This window comes from Scomber scombrus, chromosome 13 (genome assembly GCF_963691925.1).
Source record: "Scomber scombrus chromosome 13, fScoSco1.1, whole genome shotgun sequence".
NCBI classification, from domain to species: domain Eukaryota; kingdom Metazoa; phylum Chordata; class Actinopteri; order Scombriformes; family Scombridae; genus Scomber; species Scomber scombrus.
In genome coordinates, this window is record NC_084982.1 from 1,552,942 (window position 1) to 1,578,528 (window position 25,587).

General features: G+C 39.2%; 1 protein-coding gene across 1 annotated transcript; it reads left to right on the plus strand.

Moving 5' to 3' along the window:
- Positions 1-11,553: 11,553 nt before the first annotated feature.
- LOC133993305 (uncharacterized) lies at positions 11,554-23,197 on the plus strand. The gene is made up of 9 exons (XM_062432221.1): positions 11,554-11,879; positions 12,531-12,743; positions 13,047-13,182; positions 13,619-14,139; positions 20,891-21,207; positions 21,341-21,468; positions 21,599-21,771; positions 22,569-22,783; positions 22,941-23,197. Exons 1-9 carry the CDS (start codon positions 11,554-11,556, stop codon positions 23,195-23,197), a joined length of 2,286 nt encoding a protein of 761 aa, XP_062288205.1.
- Positions 23,198-25,587: the final 2,390 nt, after the last annotated feature.

Sequence of the window (25,587 nt, forward strand, 5' to 3'; positions counted from 1 at the left end):
TAAGGGCCTGATTTACTAAGATCCCAAATAGTGGGTACTAAATTGCGTGCACGGTGCAATAGATTGCGCGTTTCGTTTGCGTGCGTTTTGCAGGTGATCTACTAAGAATAACTGTGTAAATGAAATCAGGTGCAACAGGTGCAGACAGCAGTATTTAAATGAGGGTTTTGTGTCTTAATGGAGAGTTTGGACGAGGAGAAAGCTGCAAGCGCAAAATGAAATGTGATCAGGTTCTAGTGGAAGAGATTAACTAATATATTGAGTTATAACAAAAACTAATATTACCAGAGAAACCAACATATGGGAGATTATTAGTGACAAAGTCAATGTTGTTAGTAAAACCACAAATATTCCACTCCAAAAATATTAACACAGGTGGAAAAACTCTGTCCTGTGTGTATTCTGTCATTGTGCCTCCGTCTCCTCCTCTCTACAGTAACAGCAGGTTAATACCTGCCATTCAAAGGTATTATTTATAGACGCAGTTAGCGCAGTTATATGTTTGATATACTATCAAACATATTAGAATGGATGAAAATACCGTTAATAACTGTTGACGTCAACGTCAACAGTTATTATATAATATATATATTATATATATTATATAATATATATAATATATATATTATATAATATATATATATATATTTTTAAACTGCATGTTGTTAGTTAGATGATGTTTAATATGATGTTTTTTTAATTCAGCTGAAAAAATCAAGGCCTGGCGATTTCAAAAACAAAAATAAAATATATATTTGATCCACACAGTTGTTACAATCTAACTTTATATGAATGTTTTACATTGCACATTACTGTATCTTCTCAGTTATCCAGTAACAATGGCATATCCTGCCACACTGGATCAAATATCTGTCGTAAAATCAGAACTAAATAAGAAACGTAATGATAAGGTGGAACTCAAACTGAAGTATATCAAACAAACTTATTATGAGAATGGACCTCGAGCAAAAAAAATATTGGTTTGGAGACTAAGAAAACAAGTCTGAAATAGTCATGGGCCGATTACCGGTTTCAAGGTATACCACGGTATGAAAAAGTCACGGTTTCAAAACCACTAAAATTTTCCGTCATACCGTTCCTGCGGTAGGAGCGGTTTTTTTTTGTGTGACGTCTCGTCAGAGAGAAAGTGGAGGTCCCTCAGGTCGCGTGTAGCAGCTGCAGCGTAAAGTACCCCTCCCCCCGCGCACCTCCGGTTGCTGTTACAAGCAGGTAGCTCTGCAGGCTGTATGATGGCTGAAGGAGGCGAGCCCCACCAACTTTTCCCCCCGTCTAAACGGAACAAGTCGGCTGTATGGGAATACTTCGTTTTTTATGTGGCCAGCAGTGACGTGCGGTGAGGTCAGTGGCTGGGTAGGCTGTGGGCATTCAAAAATCTAAACCCCACCCAAATATACACATAAAATGTTGTACCCAATATCGTGTCAGTAAGCTCAATAAGCTGCTTTAAATATCTGAAATACAGGACCATGCTGGTGTAAATTACACATGTAAGAGCCCGTTTGTCTGGTTTAGCTATTATGAAAGCTTATACACGAAAGCTGAGAATACAATTATTATACAATACAATCTTGGTGTAATTACAAGGTAGAAATTAACACAGTGGCATTTGTTGAAATATGAGAAATTTAATTGAAATATATATCAAATAATTATTAATTTGCAAATAATGACTACAATAACAACACCAGTTTCATTGCACGTGGCTTTAGCTACATCATTTATAGTGCACACAAATCAATAATAACTATCAACAATGCATAGATGTGTATGATGTGTATATGAGCAATTAATATAAGTGCAAAACTGACAGAAAAAAAAAACAGGCCTATTTCAGAAATCAACATTCAGCCAAAGAATCAGAAATACTAAAATAACATGAATGCCAGCCTTAACTGAAGATAAAACACTTCACTTAAACTACATCATTGTAAGTCAAGTGCACAAGTTGAGGGGGCAACACTGCACAATGCAGACTTTACCTAGATTTGTAAATAGTAACAATAAATGCCCTTGTGGGCTTTGTATAGATTTGTTAAAACATATTTTTTTAAGAGAACAATATATGCTGCAGGATTTGTATAGATTTGTAAAAAAGAACAATATATACAGGCTTATAAACTGTGAAACTGATTGGATTATCAACTATTAGTATTAAAAGTGTGAAATGAAAAACCAGTGTAGATTAACTTGAGGCACACAGACATTTTCAGAAACAGGCGAATTAAAACATTGTGTAGAAAAAGACAGTTGTATACAACCTAATTATACAAAATGTCTTAAATGAAACCATTACCTTTACTTTACTCCATCCGGCGATCTTTCTCCACAAATCTCTCGATGACATCATTGTAGAACCGTTCTCGGTTGTTGTGCAGTCTCACCAGACGTTCTGCCTCAATGGAAATGACAGCCAAGGATGATAAGCGCTCTTCTCCAGTCCTGTTTCGGCTGTAGGTCTTGATTCTTTTCAGGGCTGAAAAAGATCTCTCCACTGAGGCTGTAGTGGCTGGAAGTGTTAAGATGAGAGACAGCAGTTTGGTTGCTTCTGGCACAGTCACCACCAAATCGTTTGTGTGCAAAAACTTAAGGAGCTGTGCAGGGGTTGTGCACTGCTCACAAATCAACAGTGAACTGTACAGTCCAGTCAAGTCTGCCTTTAGCCTGATAAAGTCAAAGTGCTTTGCGTATGCCTCTTCCAAGCTCTTCAGTGACCGGTCATCAAAGCTGCTGGATATCTTGTCAAATCTGCTGAGATCAACCAAACTAAAGAAGGAGAGCTGGCCATAATGATCAAACCTGTTCTTCATTTGAGTGCTTACGTCCTCATAGATGTTGTGGAACAACTCCCGCCTGTGTTCTTTGATTGGCTGTACATTCCTTGTGGATGGATCTGTCAGGCCCAACAGTTGACACTTCTCCTCAAACTTGGCATAGAACGACTCAAAATCCCCTCTCTGACGGCGTGGAACAGTCATTGTGTCATTGATCCTTTGAAAGCAAAAAGCAATGTCCATGGACTTGTTTTGGAGAACAGAAAAAAGTCCATCAGTGAGGTTAAAAATGTCTCCATACACCATCAAGAGAAAACAGGTGGGCGTTTTTGACAACCAGGCATCATACCCCACAGACATCTTGTGCGTTTGATCATCCCATGAAACAGGATTTTCCGTAATGACACAGAACATGTGCTTAAGCTCGGCATAGTAAAGGTCATAGTAAAGGTTTACAGCTTGGACCAACCTTGAATGTGAACTCCATCTCATTGGAGCGGCCCAAGGTATCCGGTGTTTCACAACTGCATCCAAGAACTGCGTGCGCTTCACAGACTTGCTAAAGAAAGATGCCAAGCCCTCGATGGTCTTGACAAAAACTTTGCAATCAGTGATAGACTTTGCCGAATAGGAGAGCACAAGATTCAATTTGTGCGCATAACAGTGGATAAAAAAAGCTTCGGGAACAACTTGCTTTATCTTTGCTTGAACTCCATTCAGCTGAGATGCCATCACAGCGGCCCCGTCATACGTTTGAGCAACGAGTTTAGTAGTGCAGTTGTAGGACTCCAAAATGGCCAATATATGTTCAGTTATAGCGGCTGCTTTGCGGTCACTGCTAACGTCAGTAAAGCCCAAAAAAGCCTCTTTTACCTCACTTTGGTTGACGTACCTCAATATGACGGAGAGTTGAGCTTTGTTCGTGGCATCAGTTATCTCATCCACTTGCACAGACACAAAAGGGGCTGCATTTACCTCCACTTGAATATCATGACGGAGAGTGTCACTGACTGCCTGGATACGGTCGTTCTGGATCCGGTTAGACGTGCCAGTAAAAAACGTGGAAATTTGCAAATGGGTTTCCAATCGTTCATCTTTCTCGGCAAGGACGTTCAATAGTTCCACATAGTTGCCTCGGTTACTGGAGCCCTCATTCTCATCATTCCCCCAAAATGCTAGCTCCTGCTTAGCCAAGAAATACGTAGCACGTATTAAGTCCTTGAGGATCTCTCGGTTTTCCCGCACCTTGACGTTGTGCACGGAGACTTGCAGTCGTTTAGCTTCGTTTTCCGAAAGTTTTGAGCGCAATTTGGTGTTGAATATGTGCACTCGACCGCTAATGCTTAGTAATAGCAGTAGGCAAGTTGTTCAAGTCACTGTAGCCAGGACCTACCCACACGTTATCCTTCTCTTTTGAGAAGAGAAGACAAGGGAAGCAGAAAAGTTTGCTGCTAGCATCGCATCCACATAGCCACTCTTTGCGAGAGTACCACTCCGGTTGAAATGACCGGATAATTTTTGGTCCCTTACTTATTTATGGACCTAAATGTGGCTCTGTATGCCTCATCTCCAAAACCTCCAGGGAGAAGATCTCCCTTATTGCTACCAATAACACCTGTAACAAAAACATTTCTACATGACTGCAGTGCCAACATATTAGGTGTATCACTTTGTTATAGCACAAATGGCAGAAATTCAATGTGTCTGAATGTATACATTTTCACTCAACACAGAGCAAGTAGTGATCCCCTCGATCTTGTTGTCTGCTCCATGCAGGAAACTAAATGGTGTCTTTTGACTTCATGTTGTCCTGGTATTATTATAATAGTAACACACATATTTATAATTAAATGTATTTGTGTACAAAAATATGAGTATTGCACAAGAACTCACCTGAGCAGCCTCCCACACGATGCTCAGGCAAGCATTTCCAATATAACATGAATTAATTGAAACAATTAATTAGTTATACAAGCACCCCAACTGCAATGTGTTTGTTTTTGTTTTTTTTAAATCTAAGTGAGTAAAGGTACAGCAACATGAATACACTCACATTGGAATCCATGCACCGGCTTAACCCCAAACTCCAGAATTCTTCCTGAATCTGTTATGAATAATAGGAATGTCAAATCTAAGTACTCCTGGACCTGGCACCACAGCAAGCTTCGTAGGAGTAACAACATTTGAATAAGTAAGATGCTTAGGTGAGACCCTTACTTTCCAATCTGTAGTACGGCCTTAGCCGTGAGACGTTGCGCTATTGCCGTCTCCCGTTGTCTTTCACCACAGTGCCACACCTTTTGTAGTGATGCTGGCAACAGTAAATGGTCCTTGGTGATGGGTAGCAAGTGCTTCCTTCCGACACCTTTTATTAGGAACGTCCGAGATTAGGACATCATCTCCGACGTTGATGGAGCATACTCGCACAGATTTTCTCTTACGGGACCCATAAGATTTTTGTTGTCTTGCCTGTGCATGTTCAATGTTGCTAAGAACCTACAAATACAAAGTATATTAAATTTAAAATTCTCTCATATTAGACATCCAATGTCCGTTGTATTGAAGGCACTGACCTTATCATTCAATGCCTTCATTTCTGTCACAATGGTGTCGATACCCTCTTCTGGATCTCCAACCTCAAAAGCATCTCCCATGGGACAGGCATTCATGACCTCAGGTAAGTGAGGTTGCCGGTTATACATAAGGAAATAGAGAGGAAGCCTGGATCCAAATAAGTTCAGCATTACATGGCCATCAGGTAAAGATAAAAAATCATTATTAGGTGACAAACCAAGAGGAAAACCCACCTGCAAAGCTGTGTTGATGCCATACACAACTGCAGGTAGGTGGAGGTCCCAATCGTCGTGGAATCTCCAAGATTTTCTCATTTAACTGTGGATGGTTCATTAACAGGAATAGTTACAGTGGTTCTGACAATGATGAATGATTTTATGTGAAAATAAATACAAGTACCAAGATGAAAAAGGGCTGTCAGTGTGTTAAAAAGATAATAATATGTAATAAACAAGTAAAGATAGATGCAACAAAATGATACCCATGTTAAAATTAACAAGGTACACCTTTATCAGTATTGTTTAGATTTTTAAGCAGAGAGCATGTTTTTAATGGTAACTCATTGACGAACTCCTTGCCTTGGTCAGTAATGATTCTCCTGACCATGCTGAAAGTGTACATCTTGCCCACAATGGCTGCAGACACTTCACATGCAGTCTTACATCTCAGGGGCTCAGCGGTAACCCACTTAGTGTACAGGTCAGTCATGGTCATCACATACTGGTTCCCTCTGCCTGTTACACGTAGTGGACCAATAAGGTCCAAGCCCACAACCTCCCAAGCTGCGTTTAACCTGAGGAAATACTTCCTATTAACTTCTTTAACCACATTTCCCTTTGTTAAGCAAAACTTCAGCATGCACTATTGTACCTTGATAGAATGCAGAACTGGTGTCTGTGTCTTGATGGGGTCATTTAGCTGGCAGCGATGACAACATCTCACCTGAGACAAGAATTAATAATAAATTGTTAATTTTCTTTCATAATTACACATTGAATGATTGTCTTGTAATTCCGAGCTCTCAAGTGTCACTCACTGACCGTGAGACACACGCATTTCAAGCAGTTCACACGCCACACCTATTAACTTTTGAGCTTTTTGAGATTTCAATTTAATATGAACAATGTGTCAGCTTCGATTTTTATTAAAATGGTTGGCCCTCCTCTCAGATCTTGGGACCCTACCAGGTTTGTCAGAAAGTGGGTGACAACCAGAAGGTCAGCTGATCACTTGGCCTGTAGGAAAATGCAAACTAATGATGGGGTATCTCCATATCAGACGATGTGGGAGGTGATGAAGTAGATGTACATGCAGTGTAACTACAACTACAACTTACCCATTCAGTCACATCCTGCTTGAGATCAGGTCATAAGTAGCCCGCAATAACCCTGTCCCCGGGGCCTCTCATACCATCATGGTTGCCAGTCCCAGGGTTATTGTGGCACTCTTGGAGGGCAGACCTCTTTTCGTCTTCATTTAAAACTACCAAACGCATGTATCTTTTTTTGATCCAATGTAAAACAACCGTCTACAAAGAAATAAAGAGCTTAGTAGCCAATGACCTTAACAGTAACAACTAACTAACAACTTAACTCAATTATTAATTAATACATTATATATACACATACATACATATATATATATACACATACATACATATGTGTGTGTATGTATGTATATATATATATATATATAAATTAAAAAACTATTAATTAATACTTAACTCAAGTATGCAGGGCACTAAAAGGAGCATAGCCTACCTTTAATAACAAAGCTGGAAGAAGCACGACGCATGTCATCTCGCTCCCCGTTTGATAGGGTGGGGTGAAATACATTGTTAGATGATGTAATCCCTCAAATGTATATAAAATTGTAAAGTTTTCATGCTAGCGACGCTACTACTCTTCTTTTTTTCCCATAACATTCAACATTTACCCCAATGCCCTCCTGCAGGAAAAAACAAAAAACACAAAACAAAGCAATCAATACATAAGACAAAACAATTCAACATTATCCGACGAGAGAGAAAACAAAAAACAAACAAGAAGACGAACAAACAAACAAACAACAGGAAAAAGAAAAAAGAAGAAAAAAAAATTAAGGAAAGAGCAAGCAAGGGGAAAAAAAGATATGTATCAGCCATACCCTAGCTGCATTATTTGAAGTCACTTAGAATGAGAAGGAAAAGCAAAAAGAGAAAAAATATAGGAAAAGAAAAAGAAGCCGTGGACTACATCACTGTGACGAATCTGCAGTTTCTTGATTTGTTGACAAGTATCCATGGTAACCTGTCGCTCTGATGGCGTTTGATGTATGTGACTGTTTACATGAGCAAACAGCACCAAGTTGACATTTTACCGGCTCGTGTTTAAATCTCCTCCACCAAGCCAGTAAGTCATTTCGGAGTTAAAGTTAGTCAATGACCAGTCGGGCCTTTTTGTCATTTTTCCGTGCCTCTGTCATGGTGGGGTGAAGCAGCCTGCGTCTCCTCAGGATCTCCGGTGGATACTGGTCACTGATGGAGAAGTTGGTATCGCGCAGTTCCTTTCCTCTCCTCATGATGGACATTTTCATCTTTGTATCAAGAACTTTTGCCACATTGGGACGACTTTTCTGCGCTCTGGAGAAATGGATGGCTTCAACCTCATGCTCGTCCATCTTGAGGTTTTCTTTCATGAAAGATTTCACCAGTTGCTCCGTGGACTGGTAAATTTCTTTATTTGTCTCAGGCAGCCCGTGGATTATTATGTTGTCTCTCATGCTCCTGCAATGCATTTCAAGAATATCATTTGACATTTTGTTGGAGTTCAGTTGTCAGTTCTTTAAGATTGTTTACTTCGACTCTGAGTGAGGCGTTATCTTCCTTGAGGACTTCGATCAAGGAGTTGCTTGTTTTAGATCCTTGATGTCGTCTGACAACTTTTTAAGCAGATCTAGCTTCTTAAGTTGTTTTTCCATGGTGTTCATTGACTCTCTTATGCAAAGCAGATCTTCTGAATTGCTCGAGTCATCTTGTTCACTCGAGCTCAGCTGCGCTCTTCCACGCTTGCTATCGCGTCAATTAGACATATTGCCGTAGGTCGTGTTGATATAAAGTTCCAAATCTTCAATGGATTCTTCCACAAACGATTCCAGTTTGGGTTGGTGAAGTTGGTGATAATTCAGTTTTAGTTTTGCAGCATGTCGGGTCGGCTGGTATGAGGTCTTACAGTCTCGGCGCCGCCATCATGAAGTTACTACTCAACTCTAACTCAACTCTCCAAAAGCGCGTGAACGGGCTGTACGGAAATCGGGCAGAGAAGGAATGAAGTTTGTCCAAGTGGAGTTACCATACAAGATGGCGGCTTGTTCGCGTATGTGCAGACGGTCCGTACAGTAAATCAGGCAGCTCCGGAAATCGGGCAGTGACATCCCATCTTATTTGTATTATTTATAGAGCCACTTGCTCAAAAAATCAGGGAAGACCCGAAAATTATAGGCATTTCATTTAAGGGAAGAGAATATAAAACATGTCTGTACGCGGACGACATCCTGGTGACTTTGTCTGACCCTGATACCAGTCTGCCTAAACTCATGTCCTGCCTCGACCAATTTGGTCTCTATTCAGGATATAAATTAAACATAGAGAAAACTCAGACCCTATCTTTCAATTATTTACTTCGAGAAGACATACGCAAAATGTTTAAATTTAAATGGAAAACTAAAATGATGAAATACTTAGGTACTAATATTCCCAAGACTTTAAAGGATATATACAATGCAAATTATGGTATTATCACAAACAAAATAAAAAATGACTTGGACATGTGGGCCCCTCTGACACTTTGTATAACCGAATAGAAACTATAAAGAAGACTGTTCTACCTCAACTGTTATTCTTTTTTCAGTCCCTGTCAGTAGAAATACCAGCTAAACAGTTCAACGAGTGGAATCGGACTATCACTAGGTTTATATGGCAGAACAAGAAACCAAGGATACGTTATAAAACTTTACACTTACCAAAAGATGTAGGAGGGATGTCGCTACCATGTTTGGAGAGCTACTACAAAGCAGCACAACTTCAGTATGTTGTCTACTGGTGTGAAGAGGGTTATGAAGCAAAATGGAAAGAACTAGAACTGAGCCAACTTGATATCCCTCTTCAATCTCTGCTAGGTGATAAAAGCCTCAAGACTATATACTCAAGTATTTTAAGTGACCTTACAAAAGTTCCCCTCAACATCTGGTTCAAAGAGGTCTGCAATTCACACTTAGAGAGGAGTGCACGGTTATTAAGGTGGGTCGAACATGATAGGGATTTCAGACCGGCACAGCTTGATTTGAGATTTAAGGAAATGACCCGAAAAGGCATTACTTCATACTGTGTAATTTCATCCAATGCTGGTTTGGACAGTTTCCAACAACTGCAGGAAAAACATGATTTAGACAAACAGGATTTCTACAGATATTTACAGCTTGGGCACCATTTAGACAGAAACATTAAAACACTAGAGGAATGTGACAGGGACCTCATTAACATTATCACTGATGCTTATAAATGTCAAATCTATAAGGGAGTGGTTTCTAGGATATACTTATGCCTGCAATCTTGCAAAAAAAATGTCAACATCTTATGTTAAATGTATTTGGGAGAAGGAAGCAAATATAACATTGACAGAAGACGAGTGGCTAAACATATGCCAAATTAATTCCTCCGCCACCATTTCAGGGCAGTGGAGGGAATTTGCATTGAAGAATATTATCAGGTTTTTCACAGAAGAAAATACCTACTGAGTGGCAGAACTGAATCTGGACAATGTTGGAGACAATGTAATAATGTGATGACTGATCACTATCATATCTTTTGGTGTTGCCCAGTAATCCAACTTTACTGGTTGGATGTAGTTAAAGAAATAAAATCAATTCTTGGTTTTGAAATTGAGTATAACTTTCAAACTATATATTTGTGTAATTTACCAACTGACCTCAATTCCCAGTATAATTACCTTCTGAAAATATTGCTGACAGCCAGCAAGAAATCAATAACAAGGAAATGGCTTAACAGGGAACCACCAACAGTGAGAGTATGGACAGCTACTGTAAAAGAAATATACGAAATGGAAATGCTGACCTTCTCCCTAAAATTCTATGGTAATAAAGCCCAGAAGTATTGGTCGAAATGGCTATTGTATGTAAGTGAGTAAATGATATAGAATAATGCCTCATTCCTTTTTGCTTTATTTCCTCACTATACTATGACCGATGTTTAATGTCGATTAATATGAGGGGCCGTACAAGCCATAATTCATTCTGGTCCTCTCACACACATACATTCTCCTTACACATACATATATTTTCACTCTCACACACATACATTCTCCTTTCACATACATATATTTTCACTCTCACACACATACATTCTCCTCTCACACACATACATTCTCCTTACACATACATATATTTTTACCCTCACACACATACATTCTCCTTTCACATACATATATTTTCACTCTCACACACGTACATACATTCTCCTTTCACATACATATATTTTCACTCACACACATACATTCTCCTTTCACATACATATATATTCACTCTCACACACATACATTCTCCTTTCACATACATATATTTTCACTCTCACACACATACATTCTCCTTTCACATACATATATTTTCACTCTCATACACATACATACATTCTCCTTACACATACATATATTTTCACTCTCACACATACATACATTCTCCTTTCACATACATATATTTTCACTCTCACACACATACATTCTCCTTACACATACATATATTTTCACTCTCACACACATACATACATTCTCCTTACACATACATATATTTTCACTCACACATACATATATTTTCACTCTCATATTTATACATTTTAATACTATAAGTAATATATGTATGTAAAAGGAAAATGTATGTATGTGTGAGTGAAAATATATGTATGTGAAAGGAGAATGTATGTATGTGTGAGTGAAAGTATAGTGGAAACGGAAGGAGTATAGTTGAAACGGAAGGCAGCATTTATCGTCTACATACTCCGGTACAGTAGGTAGCGGTATACACCTAATAAGCAATGGTTGCAACCCGCCATAACCGAAGGAAGAGGAAGAAGAAGGTAATTTATCGCTCTGTGATTGTCTGAGAAGCTCAAGCAGAGTCACGTTCAGGTCAGGTCACAATGAGCATGGAGGGGGGAGATGAGACGCGGGCTTTTCAGCAAGCTATTGGAGTACTAAGGAATATATTGTCATCTTCTGATACCGTGCCATCCTTGTCCTCATCCCTTGAGCGGCAGAGGACAGGCTCAGCAGCACCTAATGTTAATCATAGCGCTGTGGAAAGTGAGATGCGGGAACTGTTTAGACCAGGCAACTCCAAAGTTCCTTCAGCAGTCCAAGCAGCAGCTAATGAGACACAAGGCCAAACTGGAGGACTGCGGCGGCTGTCATTGCGTTACCAGACTCAGCAACACTTTGGCAACTGGAACTCCCGGTCAAGGAAAAGGTGAGAACAACGTAATGTTAAACTAACATTAAATCCTAAATGTACTCCTGCTAATTTAGCAACACACGTTGGGAACAGTCAAATCTGGTTAGTTAATGTTTTTAAAACATGTCGGTAGTTTAAACAATACAGGCAAATAAAAGTTATTTAAATACAGAAAATATCGCTGTTTTGAACTTGTGAGCCGTTTAAACATGTGTAGTGTTAGCTACACGTGTAGGGACACGTGTAGCTAATCAGAGAGAATGTCCGCTAGCCGTCATGCTCATACTAGCCATGTTCAACTCCGTTCGAGCAGTGACAAACCTATTTCAGATAAAAATTTTAAATCGCCAACACAGTGGAGTTTTAGATTGCTAACGTTTTTAGCACAAGTTAAAGAGGTGTGATATATATACATATCATATATCAATATAAATCTCATTTATATATTTTATTTTAATGTAATTATTGTATGAACTTGAGAAAATGAGAAATGTACTTCATAATGTACTTATGCTTTCTGTTAATAAATATTAATACATATATTATTCAAAATAGCTGTGGTAGGATTCTAAAAATTACAACATCCCAAATGTTGCCATGTTTTAAGGGTTGATGAGCACAGAATGCATTAAAGATGAATACATATATTTCTGCTTTGTTTTGTAGGGCTAAAACACATTATCACGATACTTTCAACAAAGACGTCATCCTTCTTCCGAGGCCATCAAGCAGTTTTGTTGTCAAACATCGCACAAAGCAACAGTTACACGAACAAGGACATATATTGAATGGATTTGAATTCCAAAAATCCTGGGACCAGAGGACTGTCAATGAACAAATACGGGATGCCTTTGGAGAAAAACTCTCTGCTGATGTGAAGTAAGCACTTTTATTTATGTCAAGTCTAAATTTAAAGGATATCTCCAGCAGTGAAAATCACATGTAATTAGATTACGTAAACAAAACAACTATTAAGTTATTTAGTACATTTGATTTTTTTTGGCATCGCTTACATTCCTCATTTATTTTTCTGACTGCTGGTTTTCTGCTGTGTCCATCTTCAAAGATGAACTGGAACACAGGTTGTCAGTGCATCAGTTTTCAATGTGTCTTATGCATCCAAAAAAGTTCTTTGGACCCTTTTTTTCTTAACCTTTTGCATTTTTACCCACTGTTTTTCAGCCTTGAGTTTCTGATGGCATGTGTCAACAGATTGATTTTGCCCAAACTGCGTGCTGGACAAGAGCTGGATGCAAATCTCATACATAAAGTCTATAAATCTAAAGCCCTATACATCAGACCATCAAAGCCAATTTTGGTATGTTGTATCACATTTGAATTGACTTGCAGAACATTGTAATAATAATAACCATAATAACAACTATAATTGGTGCATAAACATGAATGAATGAAGAATAGTGTTGTTATCTTGGTTGTTCTTAAAGTTTCAGTTCAACTTTGTAGCTATGAGTGTTGAAAAACTATATCATTTTTCTATAGACTAGTGCAGAGTTGGAATGCCTGTTTTTAAAATATTAAATCTAAGCACAGAAATGGAATAAATTGACAGCTGCTTAATTGGACTAACCGAGAGCTTAAATTAGGAGAGGATACTGGTACTCTAAGGGCACTTTTAAAGCGTGGACAGCAAAAGTAATTCTTAGAATTGTAATCATAAATCTTGGTTTTTCCAGGTACTGTTCCATTTACAGTTGAAAATGAATATATCTTAAAATCTGTTATGTCTTTCCAAGGATGATATTACAGGCTATAGCAGTGAGGAAAACACTGGTTCAGCAAGGCAGCTGCGCTCCTCATCTGTAATACGAGATAGACACTCATTTGAATCTACAGACGGTTTCACCAGCCGAATGACTGCCTCCCCACCAACCTGTACGTCTGCAGTTCAAATTTTTGGCTCTTCACCTGGGTGTGGAGCGTTAGTCACTCAAACAACTGCCTCGACATACCAAAGCAGTATTTCAACCAATCACACCTGCACTTCAGCAAGCAGTTCTTCTATTCAATTGCCAGTGTGCTCACAGGAAAGCTGCCGTTCCTCCAGTCAGCCTTCTACCTCGTCGTTTGGAGGAACAACTTTAGTTGATCCAACTGTGGTCCTGACTTGCCAAAACAGTTCAAGCTCACCCTACCAGAGCAGCACTCCAGCAACCAACTATGATAACTGCCTTTCAGTTATGGCTGCACTGCCTGACATGTCTTCTGAGGATGAGGAATTGAGCCAGGCTATACTAGCAAGCCTACAGAGTGAAAGGTTATTACAAAAAAATGCAAATGTTTTATGGTAGCCACTTCCAAAGACAGTTTTTAATGCATTATTAGTGAATTCAGGTGCCATACCTGCTCATATGTTTATATGCATATGTGTATATTGGCCCTTGACAGTACTGTTATGTAAAAGTTAAGTGATGAGGCTAGCAATTTTCTATATTTTTTATTATTGTCAACAAATGTTGTGCAGAGCCAAACCAACAATTACCACATTTCTACTTAGAAGAACGGTACCCGTATCCAAAGCCTGATATATCTTATTCTTCTGTACTGTTCAGCTCCGTAGTTGACCATGACGAATACACACATGATGCCGCATTCTGTTTTTATTTTTTATAACTTTTATTTATCAATTGTCAGGCATGAAATACATAGGTACATACAAATAGTATTATTTCTTTTCTTTTTTTACATTCAAGAACATAAATGAACATAAACGAACAATCCCCCCACCCACCCCACCCCGTCCACCCTGGTAATTTTGAAGGTAAGTATGTCATATTTAGGTAGGGTGACCCACACACTCTCTCGAAAATAAAATATGACTTGATAAATTAATTCAAGGAGAAGGAAAAAATAAAAAAATAAAATAAATTAAAACAGAAATAATAACTAAATAAATAAAAGAATAAATACGAGTATTTAATTGAAAAGAAATACCAACACAATAAAAATATAAAGGAAACCACAAGGAAAGAAAGAAGGTATGATCACATATAAAGAGAAAAAACACAAATAACAATACAGAAAATATTAAATTAAAAGTACAAAATAAAGTGCTAGTGCTAATCATTATGAGGTAGTATCAATGGTTGCTTGCTCCTTAAACCTCAAAGTAGATTTGTCATGCTGGGATGTCTTAGAGAAAAGCTTTTTTAGGGGGGGGGCAGCCGCCGCTGGCGCAAATGGATAAGTTTGTAAATGGTCACAAATAGGCTTCTACAAAGAAACTTCCCGAGCTGGTAATTTGTCTAAATATTTAAGTAACGGTCTCCAATGAGTAAAGAACCTATCTGAAGAGCCTCGGAGGGAGAATTTAATCTTCTCCAACTTCAGGAGACCTAAAATGTCATGTAACCAGACTTTGATTGATGGTGGCTGAGGTGATTTCCATAGCAACAGAATTCTTTTGCGGGCGATAAGAGAGGCAAAAGCAATAATGTTGTTTTGGGTACCTGTGGTACGAAGGTTGTCTGGAGGTTTGCCAAATATAGCAATATGTGGGGTCGGAGTTAGATTTATGTCTAGTATATCTGAAATTGTTTTGAAAAATCGTAGCCAAAATTCAGACAACCTGGGGCATGCCCAGAACATATGGGTAAGGTTGCATGGAGTCTGAGAGCATCTGTTACATTTGTCATCAAATTTGTCCGGGTAAAGTTTTGACAATTTTTCTTTACTGTAGTGTAGTCTGTGAAATGCTTTAAATTGTATTAATGAAAGTCTGGCACAGCTGGATGACGAATTAACGGCCCCTATAGCTCCCTCCCAGAAAGTCTCAGAGAAGCTCAGCTGGAGTTCTGACTCACCGTTCGTCTTAGTCTTATGTATAAGGGATTCGCTGGATGGAGATAGTAAGTTATAAAAGTAGGAGATGTGGCCCTTTAGCAGGGCCTTGGCTTTAAGAGCCAAGTCCATTCCGTTGGGAGTCGGTATCTGTGGAAATGAAGTCGTGTGCGTCTTCGCAAAGTGACGCAATTGAAAGTACCGGAAAAAATCTGATTTATTAAGATTAAAGCTAGAAATTAATTGATTAAAACTTGCAAAAATACCATTGATGTATAAATCGCCCAGACTACGAAGTCCCTTGTTTTCTAAGACAGAGAATCTTGGATCAGTCCTTGCTGGGATAAACAGATGATTGTGGCAAATCGGGGATGCCAAAGGGAGGGTGAGCCATCCAAAGTGGCGTCTTATTTGCGACCAAATTTTTAATGTTCCAATAACAACTGGGTTAGAAGAAAGACTAGACGGGGAGGACTGCAATGTACTACATGCTATGGCACGTAGCGACGAGGAGCAGGAGGCCGCTTCACTCTGGCACCAACTAGTTTGGGGGGACGTGTACCAAGATAGTATTTTATGCATGTTGGATGCCCAGTAATAACCAATTAGATTAGGTAGACCCAGTCCCCCAGCTGATCTATCTCTATAGAGAAGTGAGCGACTAGCTCTTGGCCGTTTGCCAGCCCAAATGAAAGATGAAATAATGTCGTTTATAACTGTAAAAAATGATTTGGGAAGAAAAATGGGCAAACATTGGAAAACATAAAGATATCTTGGTAATACATTCATTTTTATAATTTGGATCCTACCGGCTAGGGACAACGGTAAGTAGTTCCATCTTTGTAGATCAGATTTGACTTTCGTCGTTAGTAAAGTAAGGTTTTGCTCTCGTAATGTTCGTAAGGAACGTATAATTGCAATGCAAAGATATTTAAATCCTGTGCTGGCTTTTTTAAAAGGTATAGTCGATGGGGGTATGTCGGCAGCCAATTGGTTGATTGGGAAGTATTCGCTTTTGGAGATGTTAAGTTTATATCCAGATAAACGACCGAAGGAGTTTAATATTGTCAGAATGCGTGGAATATTTGATAAGGGATCACTAACATAGAGAAGCAGATCATCTGCGTATAATGACACTTGATGTTTTATGCCCCATCTATTAATCCCTCCCAATCCCTCCACCAATTTTAAAGCTACTGAAAGTGGTTCAATCGCGAGCGCAAATAATAGTGGGGATAGCGGGCACCCCTGTCTTGTTCCCCGAAAAAGTGGGAACGGAGCGGAGCGTTGGTTGTTTGTGCAGACCGAGGCACAGGGAGAGGAGTAGAGTAATCTGACCCATGAAATGAAATTGTTATCAAAACCAAACTGTCTCAGGGAAAAGAGAAGATAGGCCCACTCCACCCTGTCGAAGGCTTTCTCGGCGTCGAGGGATATTATGGCCTCTGGGACGTTAGAGGGAGATGGAGAGAGGATGACGCCGAGAAGCCTTCTTATGTTAGAATATGAGTGTCTTCCCCTTATAAATCCCGTCTGGTCTTCTGAAATAATCAAGGGCATAACAGATTCCAATCGCCGAGCTAGGATTTTTGCGAGTATTTTAACATCTACCGGGAGGAGCGATATTGGTCGATAGGATGCGCAACTAAGTGGGTCTTTACCCTTTTTAAAAATTAGGGAGATGGAAGCTTGCATGAGTGTGGGTGGTAAAGTACCTTGTTCGAATGAGTGGTTAAACATTTCAAGCAGTAGTGGAGCTAGTTGATCTGAGAATTTTTTATAAAAATCGACCGGGTATCCGTCTGGACCTGGTGATTTACCACTGTTCATTGACTGTATTGCTTCTTTAATTTCTGAAAGTGTAAGGGCGGCGTCTAATTTCAATTTATTTTCGGGTGAAACTTTATGTAAGTCCAATTTTTCAAAAAAGTTGATTAGTTGGCTTTCGTCTGTGAGGGATTCTGAGGTATAAAGATGGGGGGAAAAAGATCTAAACGTGTCGTTTATTTTGTCTGGGTCCGAAGTTACTGAACCTGAATCATCAGTAATCTGAGTAATTTGGTTTGATGCTGTTTTTGCCTTCAATTGTTGTGCCAGGAGACGACCAGCTTTGTCCCCATGCTCGTATACTAACCCTCGGGAGCGAAGGAGAAGTTGTTCAGCCTCGGAAGTAAGAAGGAGATCAAGTTCTGTTTGGAGTCTTATTCTCTCTTTATATAGATCAGGTGTATTTGTGGATGAGAGGGAATTATCAACATCCGCGATAGCCTCTTCCAACTCTTTTTGCCGGGATCTGCGTATTTTATTAGCATGAGACGTGAAAGAAATAATTTTGCCCCTTATGTAGGCTTTTAGGGTGTCCCATAAAATGGATGGGGAGGTTTCATTATTTTTATTAGTTTCACAGAAAAAGGTAATCGATTCAGAAATATGCTTACAAAAATTTGCCTCCACCAACAAGAGAGGATTTAGCCTCCAATATCTGAATCCCTTTGACTTCATGTTAAAGTGAAGATCTAACATTACTGTGGCGTGGTCTGATACTGTTATAGGTAAATACTGGGTGGAGACAATCTCTGGGATGAGCTTTTATCTACCAGAAAGTAGTCTATACGCGAGAACGAGCGATGTGCATGAGAAAAAAAAGAGTATTGTTTCGCGGAGGGATGTGAAAATAGCCAAGGGTCGACCAGTCCATACTGATTCATAAATGTGGAAAAAGCCTGAGACATTTTCATAGGCGTGGATGATCGCGAGCTGGACTTATCCAATGTTGGATCAATCACACAGTTCATGTCTCCTCCCATAATTAAAAGGTGGGAATCTAAATTTGGAATGGTAGTAAACAGTGAGCTCACAAATTTATGGTCATCCCAATTGGGAGCATAGACTGATACCAGAATTACCTGTTTTCCGTATAGTGTACCTGTGGCTATAACGTATCGACCGTTTGGATCTGTAATTACTTTATCTGAGGTGAAGTGAACGTTTTTCCGTATTAGTATAGCTGTGCCCCTTGTTTTTACATTGAACTTAGAATGAAAAGTTTGGTCAATCCAAGGCCTATTTAATTTCCTCTGGTCAGAGTTGCATAAATGTGTTTCCTGGAGAAACATTATGTCAGCATTCAAGTTTTTAATGTGTGTCATAACTTTAGTACGTTTGATTGCAGCGTTGAGCCCCCCAGTGTTTAGTGAAATTATCCTCACAGCCTGTCCGCCAGTGGCGCCCCCCTTGGTTACACTAGCCATGGTTCGGTGTCCAGCAGTAAAATTGTCAGGTCAGTCTCGAGGAGCAAGCAGCAACAAGTGAGTGGAATCCTCTGTACAGAGATAGCACAATGGAAAATAAATGCACACATAGCACAGAACTCAAAATAGACAAAATTGAGTGGGAACATTTCCCCCCATCCCTCTTCCCCAATCAACAAAACTAAACCCGAACTGTCATACTTCCCTTTCTGCGTCTTCTCTTCTCTTCTTCCCTTGTCTCAGCTTTGCAGCTTAAAGAGATCAGTTAGTACCCCAATAGTAAAAAAAAGTGTAGACCCCAAACACACTTTCATGACACTTGTGGAGTTTGATTTGAATGCCCATAGTAATTCAAAGGTATCTTAATGAAATGAATGAAATAAATAAAGTTGAAATAAAATACAGGGCATTGGTCACTTAGAGTTTTACTTAAAGTGATAAGTGAGGTTAATCACCTATTCCTTATAATAACAGTTTTTAATTATGTAATGTCTTTCCAAACTTTTTATATCAAAAATATGAAATATAGTGATATGAGATAAGATAAAACAGGTTATTTATTATTTAACTAGTCACAAATTGAAATCAAGTGTAACCAGCTTCTGAACCAGCTGGGATAGCGTCAATGCTAGAATAACATAGCATTTAGGCTAAATAGTAAACATCAGGCCTGGGCCCTAGCACTTCTGATTAGTCCTCAAGTCCCATTAAACTCAACAGCAAAATAAACATAGTATGTCGTCCTTAAATAAAACAAACAAACAAACAAACAATAAGTGCTAGGGCTCTCCAGGCTACATCTTCATTTAAAGACTTGCCAAAACAAAATCAGCTCCTCTTGTGAGGAAACTAGATTAGCAATACTCACATTAGCCACGGGAGAAACAGCTAATAAGCTAAGCTAATCGGGCCTCGGGGCTTGTTGGTATTTGGCTGCGAAGGAGGTAGCTTCCTCGGGTGATGAGAATCTCTTCTTCGCGCCGGTCTCCAGAGTAATCTGTAGGCGGGCCGGGAAGAGAAGCGTTGGCCGGAGGGCTAGGTTGTAAAGTTCGGCCATCACCGTCCGGTACTTAGCTCGTTCTTCGGCGACTTCAGGCGTGTAGTCCTCAAAGATCTGGATTGGTGACCCTCGGTACTGGAGCTTCCCTCGCCTCTTACGAGCCTCTCGAATGATCACCTCCTTGGTCTGGTAGCGATGGAGGCGAATTATTACCGGTCTGGGCCGAGAGCCTGGCGGTGGTTTAGCGGTGAGCGCTCTATGGGCTCGGTCCAGCTCGGGGGGGGACTGAAGGATCTGGTCGCCGAGTACTTCGGCCAGAAGGTCGGCAAAAAAGCTTGTGGGCCTGGGTCCTTCTATTGACTCAGGGAGGCCAATGATCCTGATGTTGTTTCTGCGGCTACGGCTTTCGAGGTCGATAGTTTAGCTGTTAGCTTGGTGTTGCTATTTGCTAGTGCTACACACCTCTCCTCCAGGGCTTGAATTCGTTGATCTTGCACTTCAACGTGAGATTCCAGTGAGTCCATTCGCTGACCGTGGTCTGTAATCTTTGTCTGTATTTTGTCGAGCCTTGATTCCAGGGTCGCGAATGTAGCTTTGAAATCGGTTGCAATGCTAGCTCTGTGCTCTTCTAGCATGTTAGCTATGCGCTCTTCTAGCATGGTAGTTATGCTAGTTAGCACATTGCTATCGTCTGTCGAAGAGGCGGCCGCGTCTGTTTCTGTTTCTTCCATTTCTTCCATTATAGGTTCTTTCTTCTTTCTTGGCATGCGTCTAATGAGTTTGGGGCTCTGTTAAAAGCACTTTTTAGTTTTAGTTGGGTGGGGTTTTTTGAAGAAAAAGTAAGTTTTCAAAGTTGTCGCTGCTGGAGACTGAGACAATGCTGCCTTCACATGCTCACCCAAACCGGAACTCATGATGCCGCATTCTTAACTAGTATATACAATAACTTATATTTATCTTGTATCTTGTTTCAGAAGGACCACAGGACATTCGGTGCCAGCAAGCGATATTTTGCAAGATCTTGCAACAAAAATAAACTATCAGAGGAAATGCAAGTTTAACATTAACCGATCCACAGTCCTGGATGGAGCCATCAGAGGTTTTAAACGAGGGACCTATGATCCATGTCACAGTATTTCTGTCAGGTTTTCTGATGATATGGGAGTACCAGAAGAGGCTGTGGACTTAGGTGGACCAAGAAGAGAATTTCTAAGACTGTTAATGGAAGCTTTGCCTCTATCTCCAATGTTTGAGGGAGAAGGTGGCAAAATGAACTTGGCCTTTGACAGTACTGGTATGTATTAATTGTAATCTCATAATAATTTTATTTATTTATATTACTACATTTTATATGATGGTACAGGTATTTTGTCAAGTCTTTGTATACATGCACTGTCAAATAAATGATTTTATTTTATTTTCTCTAGCCATGAGAGAGGACAGGTACTTCATTGCAGGCAGGGCCATTGCAGTAAGCTTTGTACACAGGGGTCCACCCGCAAGCTTTCTGTCCCCAACTCTTGCAGATGGTGACCTGCGTGAAAAAATTAAAAGGGTAATTTTTCTTCTGAGTTTTAGAATATGTTATGGTATATGTGCATCTGTATCAACACTAGTGACTCATGTAGAGGGGAAGATGTTTAATTACAGCCCTTTCAAATTGTGTTTGTTGTATCTATTGGAAGGTCACAGAATGTACATCATTTGAAGATCTACTAGCAACAACAGAGCCACTTGAGGAGTGTTTGGCCAATGCTGGCTGCCTGAGGCCACTGCGGAGGTTGGAAGACAAGAATCTGCTTGTAGATGACATCCTGATGTTCCAAGTGATACACAGAGTGCGTGGTCCTTTTGAGAGGTACATTTTTATCCAGCTTTTTAGCCTCTACAATCAAGAACTGAAACCCATGACGACTGCCTTGTGTTAAGGGGTTCTCTTAAGGCCATTCCTGTTTAAGTGTATAGTGTGCTAGGTCATGCCCACCCTCCACATGAATTGGCCAAGTCCAAAAAACTGAAAACACAGTTGTGTATCAGTAATTAGTTATCTTATTTCCTCTCCCATTAATCATCTCACCACCCCTCACATTTATCTGCTGACCCTTTGGAGGGGCCCCACCCCTAGGTTGGGAACCACTGGACTAAACTAGCTAACTGTATATAAAGTAGTGTAAACTAGCTCCACCTCCAGCAGCTACAACAGTAACATGTTGCTCTAACACTGATGCTTCACTATTAATAATCTAATGATGTCATATATAATAATATATCAGTCAGTGGGACCAAACCACTACTTTTATTGCAATACTTTAACTATATCAAGCTCATAATACTTACTTACTACTGTAGTAGGAGTGTTTTACAATGCTGTATTGCTATACTTTTACTTAAGTAAAGGTCTTAGTAGTAGTTCTTCAACCACTGGTTACCAAGTACCCTGAAAAATATGAATTTGACATACATACTTTACTGTTGTAACTAAACCTGAAGTACAAGATATTTGCATATTTTAATAGGGTTTAAATTCCTATATTTATAATTATATGTTTTTCTTTGTTCATTCATCTGCTACATGTGAAAATGTTAAAAAATGTTCTTTATAAAACTAAAGTTGCCAACCAAAACACTTTAAAAAAAAGTGTGATTTTTACTCAGATTTCGGGATGGACTGAGGACACTTGGTGTGCTGGACAAAATCCAAGCTCACCAGGAGAGTTTTCGCCCCCTTCTATGCTGGTCTCCTACAACCCTCACAGCCGACCTGGTTGACAGCCTCTTCACCATCCGCCTATCTCCGGTTGGCAGCAACAGAAGGCGTGCTGAAGAAGTTGTTGTTCCTTTCTGGAGAGACTACCTAACAGATGCAGAAGGTTAATGTAGAAGTGATATGTTTCTTGTCTTACTTTAAATTAATAATGCACTGCATCTTGTCACTGTACATCACTTAAGAGTAGGCCTACTGATGCGTGCAATGTTTTTTTTGTTCTGTTTATTTTAATCTAATTTCAAATGTATTGCTTTCTCTAGATCAAGAGGGAACGCACAAGCTGGGGACAATTCTCGCCTTTGCCACCGGTGCCAATGCTGTTCCACCAATTGGCTTCTCCCCACAACCTTCAGTTGAATTTCTTCACCAAGAGCACAACACGGGAACCATTTCTAAACTGCCCATTGCAAACACCTGCATCAATTGCTTAAAGTTACCACTGCACACCTCTTACAGAGACTTTCAGGAAAACATGGACTTTGCATTGGGCAATACCCATGGTTTTGGCATAGCTTAATTCATGTATTCAGTATTCTGTCAAGGTCAAGTTCACACTCAAGTCAGCACTCAAATAATTCCAAAACAGTTCCTGACATATGTTTTTGGTGTGGATATCATTCCACATTATTTTGTTTGAAAAATACACATTGTTGCATCTTTGTTAAAACAATAAGGTGCTAACATTTTCTTTAGTACAGTTCAGATTTTCAGAAAGTTCAGTGAAAGCAAAAGCAGACTTTTAATGAGAAACTTATTGTGATGTAATTTTAAATTGTTGTGGAACTTGGCTCTATAGTGTAGCTAGGAACTGAACCGAATTTACTGTCGCTTGTTTTTATTGATAAGTAAACAATGTTGTTCACCGCTCCCCACCTGTTTTTGATCATCAGTGTACTGATTTCATACTTTTCATTTTCTTCACTTTGTATTTCAGTAACTTTACATTTATCTGGTATCTGAGGGTAAGTCATATGTAGGTGGAGCAGGTTATCTTTGGCATACTTGTACAAAAACAAAGGCATGTTTCTTCTAGCACCACAATCAGGCCCTGATTTACACATGTAAGCATGTAGTGGAAAGCTAGGTTCTAAGACTAATTAAATGTGCGGGTGGTATAGACTCTTCTGAATTGTCAGATATAGTAAACAATTGAGTCTTGTGGGGTTTTTTTGTATATCAAGATGTAAGTGTTGCTGTTTTAACATACACAACTTAAAAAGTGTGTTTTTTCAGTGGGTGATGAGTATGTGTAATGTGTAAATATTTTTTATGATTTTGTCTCTCTGGTGTGCTGCTTTTGTGTTGCTTCTTATGCTCCTTGTCTCACAGATTCCACTGATTGCTGTATTAATGTTGATTTTACTTTTAAGTCATTCTATTCAACAAAGGATGACATGTTAAAATAAGTAATAGTTCAGTCAATATATTGAGTTCTCCAGAGCAAAAAGCTTCAATAAAATGTGGTTTCACATTAGTTTCATAATTTGTGGGTAACAATTTATTTGAACATTTCAAGAAACATGGCTGTAAAATGTGGAAACAGAGGTAAACAGAGGTTTGAGCTCAGAATTACACAGATAAAGGTATTAACATCCCATACACAAATTAAATAAATGGCAACAATGAACTTTAAAATATGCCAATATTTTTAGTTGTAATGCTGTACTATCACAAATATTGGTAGTGTGTTTTGATATGCATTACACAACTACAGGAAGTAAATAACAGTGTGGACCTTTTCTATTTATGTTCATGTGCTATTCCTTTTCAAATCATAAATATCTGAGGGGTTTTGTTTCCTTTAATGAACTATGATTTTAGGAATGCCTCTCTTGAAGAAAATGCACAAGGTTGCAAAACAAATCAATACCGTGATTTCCATCATCTTCAAATGGATCAAAGGTCTGCTGAACTGCATCCATTGTTGTGTCACTGATGGAAATGTTAATTGATGGAACAACAACATTATTTGTCGATAACTCAGAGAGTGATCTGTCGGCATCAATACCAAAGCCACTGTATATGTCACAAATACCATTCATACTTGGGTTATGTATTCCTGCATTGGTGACTATGCCCCTTTGCCACAACTGGAGAGGAGTTAGCCCCCCTTGTGTTGAAAGACCATGGTTATTCCACTGGTTTTGAAATTCAGAGGCAGCTCTCTGAATTCGTGGCAAATAAATATAATGAAGACAAAATAAATGTAACTCATTAAGTGAATCTAAAACATCATGCTCCTCCATAAAGTTGAAAAGATTAACAAAATTAAATGACACTACTCGATTTAGCTCTGCCCATAATCTTTCAATTCTTTGATTATGCACTGATCTGCCAGTAATAATACTACGTCTGTTCAGTCCTCTCCTGTAGATCATGAAACGGGCAACACCAGTGTTTTCCATTCCATGATCGCTTCTAACCCTGGACGGTATTCCAAAGTTCTGAACACCAGCAACGAATAGAGACAAAACACTAGAGGCTCTGTTGTTGTCTAGACAAGCAAGGTAGATGATGGGTCGACTGAAACCATCAACACAGCCATGAAAGACCATCCTCCACCTCACAAGTTTGTGGTTTCCGTCGATGTGCCTAAGAGAAATTGAAATCATAGTTAATTGTGTGGGAAAAACAGTGATGTAAGAAGTATTCACATACTTTACTCAAGCAAAAGTATAAATACAGCAATGTAAAAATACTCAATTATTCAGTCCTGCATTAAATATCTTATTTAAGTAAAAGTATATAAGTATTGTGAGCTTGCTGTAGTTAAAGTATTGCAGTAAAAGAAGTGTTTGGTCCCTCTGACTGATATATTATTATATATGACATCATTAGATTATTAATAGTGAAGCATCAGTGTTAGAGCAGCATGTTACTGTTGTAGCTGCTGGAGGTGGAGCTAGT